This window comes from Sphaeroforma arctica, assembly GCF_001186125.1.
Source record: "Sphaeroforma arctica JP610 unplaced genomic scaffold supercont1.170, whole genome shotgun sequence".
Classification (NCBI taxonomy): Eukaryota; class Ichthyosporea; order Ichthyophonida; genus Sphaeroforma; species Sphaeroforma arctica.
Window position 1 is genome coordinate 118,804 of NW_014040388.1, and position 7,106 is coordinate 125,909.

General features: G+C 40.4%; 1 protein-coding gene across 1 annotated transcript; it reads left to right on the forward strand.

Annotated features, from left to right (window-relative positions):
• Positions 1-151: 151 nt before the first annotated feature.
• On the forward strand, positions 152-6,790 carry SARC_03379 (pyruvate kinase; the record flags this gene model as incomplete). Its single annotated transcript, XM_014302844.1, has 8 exons — positions 152-268; positions 350-444; positions 1,475-1,731; positions 3,374-3,436; positions 4,038-4,161; positions 5,121-5,204; positions 5,715-5,779; positions 6,643-6,790. 8 exons carry the CDS (start codon positions 152-154, stop codon positions 6,753-6,755), a joined length of 918 nt encoding a protein of 305 aa, XP_014158319.1. The 3' UTR covers positions 6,756-6,790.
• Between the last annotated feature and the right edge of the window lie 316 nt (positions 6,791-7,106).

Consider the following 7,106-nt stretch of genomic DNA (forward strand, 5'->3'; position numbering starts at 1 on the left):
TGTATGTGTATACGTTGATTTGAGAGTTCTCGTTCTGTCGTACCACACGTATGCCTAGGGAAGAGAGGATATCGACGCTAGATGACTGTTCTAATATATAAAATTGACTTACTGTTTTGTATATCATCTCATAGTATTCCCGCATGATGGCATGGTGCCCCGCAACATAATCAACTCATTGCTGCACTGGGGCGTTTTGTTACATTCTGGGTTACTTTTAATCCCCATTCCGCATCACCAGACGCCATCTGAGACCATTGCACGCGACGTAAGCGTAAAACCCTAAAACCCTAAACCCTAAAACCCTAAAACCCGTCTGCCATGTGACAACCACGTGCCACAAAAACAGCTCATCGCCAAGATAGAGAATCACGAAGGTCTCAAGAACTTTGACTCCATCCTAGCTGAGTCGGATGGTATTCTGGTGGGCAGGGGCCACATGGGGTATGTGTGTGCGTGTACTTGCGTGTGCCTGTGCGTGTGCGTGTATGTATGTGTGTATGGTGTGCGTGTGCGTGTAATTGTGTGTGTGTGTGCGTGTGTGTGTGTGTGTGTGTGCGTGTGCGAATATATGGACAGGTGATGATGGGCGTCTGCGTATGTTCAGATGACGTCCTTTGGGCGGTTACCGCAATGCGTTTAATGAGAGCTGTGGTGGGCTGTTGGGGTGGCCTGTGCTAATGTGATCGTCTGGGTGAACAATTGTTTGACATCGTGTATGTGTACATGTATATGCATTCCCCAGTGGACTATTGGTCTATATATACATACGTATCTGATTGTACGTTTGTACCAGTCGTATATATATGTACATACGTATACTATTTTACCTACATACGTATCTGATTGTACGTTTGTACTAGTCGTCTATATGTACATACGTATACTATTTTACATACATTTTCGGATGTTCATGTGGTATGACTGTGCTGGTGGTCGTGCGGGTTCGTTGTCATGTCCTGTCCTGTCCTATTCTATACATAGGCTGTTTGTTTATGCCTTCTGGTTGGCGCAGTACGTGCCTTCTGGTTGGCGCAGTACGTGTTGTGGTGTTATGGAGACCTATAGGGTGCATCCATTGTGAGACTCGCTTTAATACAGCCAAGCATGCTGCTCTTGTATGTGCTTGTTGCATGTACCTGTCCTATTATCATCTGCGCTTTATACACACCTACTAATACAATTAAGCATGCTGCTCTTACATGTGCGTTTTGCATGTACCTGTCGTATGATCATTTGTGTTATATTCACACCTACTAATACAACTATACATGCTGCTCTTGCATGTGCTTGTTGCATGTACCTGTTTTATCATCATCTGCGCTTTATACACACCTACTAATACAATTAAGCACGCTACTCTTGCATGTGCTTGTTGCATGTCGCTGTGCTTAGGGTACCTTAATACCCTAAAACCTTACAATCCTAAAACCCTAAACCCAAAACCTTAAATACACCCGTATTCTACCCACAGCGTGGAAATCCCCCCGGAGAAGATGTTTCTGGCGCAGAAGATGATGCTCGCCAAATGCAATCTGGCGGGCAAGCCCTCCATATGCGCCACGCAGATGTTTGAGAGCATGACCAAAAACCCTAGACCCACGCGCGCCGAAGTCAGCGACGTGGCCAACGCGGTTTTAGACGGCGCGGATTGTGTCATGCTGAGTGGCGAGATCTCGCGGGGGAAGTACCACGTGTCGGCTGTGGCTATGATGCACAGAGTGTGCACGGGTAGGGGATGTTTGTTGTGGCATGTTCTACAATAATTGTAGGTGGTTGTGTATGTTATATTGGTATTGTAGTTGTTTGTATATGTTGTACATGTATTGCAGGTGTTTAGAGTATGTTATAAGTATCAGGTGTTTGTATATGTTGTATATGTATTGTAGGTGTTTGTGTACGTTATATTGGTATTGTAGGTGGTTATGTATGTTATATTGGTATTGTAGTTGATTGTATATGTTGTATATTTATTGCAGGTGTTTTGAGTATGTTATAAGTATCAGGTGTTTGTATATGTTGTATATGTATTGTAGGTGTTTGTGTATGTTATATTGGTATTGTAGGTGTTTGTGTAGGTTATATTGGTATTGTAGGTGTTTGTGTATGTTATATTGGTATTGTAGGTGGTTGTATATATTGTATAGGTATTGCAGGTGTTTTGAGTATGTTATAAGTATCAGGTGTTTGTATATGTTGTATATGTATTGTAGGTGTTTGTGTGTGATATATTGATATTGTAGGTGTTTGTGTATGTTATATTGATATTGTAGGTGGTTGTATATTTTGTATATGTAACGTAGGTGTTTGTGTATGTTATATTGGTGTGTACATGATACAAGTATTCTATCCTTGTGTATATTTGTGCGTCATGATATGCTCTCATAGCACAGGAAGTGATGATATATGCATCTTACATCCCTGTGTACATGTATTGTTGGTGTATGTATAGTGTCATTGACCAGTGATATATGCATCTTTCTTGTAACATGTATTGGTGGTGTATGTGTAGTGATCTTACATCCCTGTGTACATGTATTGGTGGTGTATGTGTAGTGATTTTATATCCTTGTGTACATGTATTGTTGGTGTATGTGTAGTGATCTTACATCCTTGTGTACATGTATGGTTGGTGTATGTGTGGTGATCTTGTATCCTTGTGTACATGTATGGCTGGTGGATGTGTGGTGATCTTATATCCTTGTGTACATGTATGGTTGGTGTATGTGTAGTGATCTTATATCCTTGTGTACATGTATTGTTGGTGTATGTGTAGTGATCTTATATCCTTGTGTACATGTATTGGTGGAGTATGTGTAGTGATCTTACATCCCTGTGTACATGTATTGGTGGTGTATGTGTAGTGATTTTATATCCTTGTGTACATGTATTGTTGGTGTATGTGTAGTGATCTTACATCCTTGTGTACATGTATGGTTGGTGTATGTGTAGTGATCTTATATCCTTGTGTACATGTATTGTTGGTGTATGTAGTGATCTTACATCCTTGTATCATGTATTGGTGGTGTATGTATAGTGCCATTGACCAGTGAAGTATGCATCTTACATCCTTGTGTACATGTATTGTTGGTGTATGTGTTGCGTATTATAAAATTATAGTTTTGTAGTATTATAGTATTATAGTATTATAGTATTATAGTATTTTAGTGTTATAGTATTATAGCATTATAGTATTGTAGTATTGTAGTATTATAGTATTATAGTATTATTGTATTGCAGTATTGCAGTATTATAGTTTTATAGTATTGTAGTATTGTAGTATTATAGTATTCCATTCAATAACAGTTGCTTCTCCTTTGCCTCCTAATACCCTAAAACCTAAACCCTAAAATCACTTGTATAAACTCCACAGAGGCGGAGAGTGCCATGTTCTACCGACCACTCTTCAACGAACTTATGGATTATACAAGGAAACGTATGTCGCATGAGTTATCTGAGTGTAGCTATGCATGTGTATAGCATAGAAACGTATGTCACATGAGTTATCTGAGTGTAGCTATGCATGTGTAAAGCATAGAAACGTATGCCACATGAGTTTTCTGAGTGTAGCTATGCATGTGTGTAGCATAGAAACGTATGCCACATGAGTTATCTGAGTGTAGCTATGGATGTGTATGCAAGCAAACGTATGTCACATGAGTTATCTGAGTGTAGCTATGCATGTGTATGCGAGCAAACGTATGTCATGCTGTGTTTGTAGTGTATGGGGAATCAGACCCCTGCTATCATACTGCATCAGAATATGGACGTATGTCAAGTGAGCTGTGTTTGTAGTATGTGGGGAATCAGACCACTGCCATATTACTGCATCAGAATGAGGACGTATGTCGAGTGTTGCTGTGTGCTCTATCATTCCCTCTGAAGAATTGAAGATTGCGATTCTGTACGCACACCCGTGTGAATGCACGCGCTGTCTCCTTTTCCACCACCTCGTGCTCTTTTTTTGTTGCATGTACGCATAAATATGTAACCTCTTATATATATATATATAACCTTGTCTGTATCTTCCTGCACAGGTATTCGTGACACTGAGGAGACCGTTGCCATTGCGGCGGTGAATGCGGCGTATTCGCAGTCAGCTGCTGCCATTATTTGTCTGACCAGCAGTGGGCGGACGGCAGCCTACGTATCCAAATATAGGTAAGGAATGGCATGCTGTGATTATATGGTAGCAAGTACTTGTTATCGAAATACAGATAAAGGAATGGCCTACTGTGACTATATGGTAGCAAGTAAACAATGTCACACACAACTATTATTAGGAAACAATGTCACACACACAACTATTATTAGGAAGCAATGTCACACACACAACTATTATTAAAAAGAAATGTCACACACACAACTATTATTAGGAAGAAAAGTCGCACACACCTATTATTAGGAAGCAATGTCACACACACAACTATGAGTAGCGTATGCAGAGATAGTGCAAGCTGATAGTACATCATACCAGTACCACAGAGCGGGGTGGCCCCGATTACCTACCGCTGAGACGCCAGTACCTACCAGACTTGCAGTTCAAAGTGTGCGATTTGGGACAGGGGTGTGCCCCGTATTTATGTCCTGGTTGACGTGTATTGGTTGGAGTGGTTAAATGGATATTCGATTGACGTAGCCTGACTGTAACTTGAAGGGTAGTTGAATTCTTCTCATATTCATGTGCTTTAGGGTGTGCACATATCATCCGAGCTGTCTAGTTAATATATACCTACTGCTGAGTCACATATTCATGTCTTGATATACACATATCATCCGAGTAGCCTATTTAAATTATACCTACTGCTGAGTCACATATTCATGTGTTTTAGGGTCTACCCATAGTTAAATTATACCTACTGCTGAGTCGCATATTGATGTGTTTTAGGGTCTACCCATAGATATATTATACCTACTGCTGAGTCACATATTGATGTGTTTTAGGGTCTACCCATAGATATATTATACCTACTGCTTAGTCACATATTGATGTGTTTTAGGGTCTACCTATAGTTAAATTATACCTACTGCTGAGTCACATGATCATGTGTTTTAGGGTCTACCCATAGTTAAATTATACCTACTGCCGAGTCACCTATTTCTTTCTGTCCTCTGCGCAGACCCGAGTGCCCTGTGCTCACTCCGACGAGACATGAGCGCGTGACGCGACAACTGCACTTGTACAGATCTATCTTCCCCATGAGGTATGTGTATACACAGATACATTTTACATAAGAGGTATGTGCATAGACAGATCTTTCATATGAGCTATGTGCATATACAGATACATTTTCATATGAGGTATGTGCGTATACATATCTATTTTACATATGAGGTATGTGCATATACAGATACATTTCCATATGAGCTATGTGCATATACAAATCTATTTTATGTATGACGTATATGCTTATACATATATAATATTCTGCCTGTGAGGTATGTGTATATACAGATGCATTTTCATGAGGTATGTGCATATACAGATACATTTGCATATCAGCTATGTGCATATACAGATCTATTTCATGTATGCCGTATGTGCTTCTACAGATCATATCCCACGAGTCCCTTGAGAGTGTCCTCGTGTCTTCTGCTTCATGCCATGCCTTCTAATTGTTGCGTCGTCTGGTTACACTGAAGTGGTATTAATTGACGTACTAACTGTCTGATCGACCATTTCAAACGCCATTCCTCACATTCTCTCGTCGCAGATATCCACATCCAAAGTCCGAAGTATTTCAGGACGAAATCGACTCTACTATCCACTGGTGTATATGTAAGTAATACCTATTCATGTCATATGTATATGTAAGTAATACCTATTCATGTCATATGTATATGTAAGTAATACCTATTCATGTCATATGTATATGTAAGTAATACCTATTCATGTCATTGTATATGTAAGTAATACCAATTCATGTCATATGTATATGTAGGTATTACCTATTCACATCAGATTTATTTTTAAGTATTACCTAATCACATTTGGTGTATATGTAAGCATTCCCATTGGGAGCATACTGCAATGAATGTACATTCGAATATCTCATGATCTCCACCATGGCCGAGTTGCTCATCTATATACTACCAGTCCAACAGTGCCACCTTGGTCTCCATGGTAACGGATCCCGATACACTCAAACTGCGCATTTCTTTCTGTTATAGTTCAGTTAATGGTTGTTTACGTATTGGTTGATTATTCTCCGGAACAGAGCAGTTCACAATTGATCTTGTATCAATATTACTCAAGCTGTGGACACCTGTGCAATATCAATATGTATCATTTGATCTTGTATCAATATTACTCAAGCTGTGTACACCTGTGCAATATCAATATGTATCAATTGATCTTGTATCAATATTACTCAAGCTGTGTACACCTGTGCAATATCAATATGTATCAATTGATCTTGTATCAATATTACTCAAGCTGTGTACACCTGTGCATTCTCTACAGTGGCCTGTAAGGATTGCAACACGCAAATACACTACGTCTGTATACTCATATTATACCTACCACATACCTCCACTGCAAGTACACTACGTCTGTATACTCATATTGTACCTACCACATACCTCCACTGCAAGTACACTACGTCTGTATACTCATATTATACCTACCACATACCTCCACAGCCGAGGCGAAGGGTGCGGGTTATCTTCGGGCTAACGACACCGTGATTGCGATACAAGGATGGAGAGACGGAGTGGGCCACACAAACACAATCCGAATCCTCATCTGCAGCTAAGCTAAGCCCCTCACAAACACAATCCGAATCCTCATCTGCAGCTAAGCTAAGCACCTCACAAACGGTCATACTGTGCTACGGACAACTACAGTAAGAACACTACCACGGACTCCTGCATTGAGAATACTACCACAGACAACTACTGCACGTAGGGTACTCTCATGGACAACTGACCACGACACTTAGAAGCCTGCCATGGGCTACGACACTCAGCAGACGCCCGTGCCTGGAGACAGAGCGGATGGTCTGTGGGACAAGGTAGTGAATGGGGAGATGCGATGCAGAGGGTGCATTTGTGAGAAACCGTGGAATACAGTAAACAGTACCATGTAGCATGCTGTGTTTAATAAA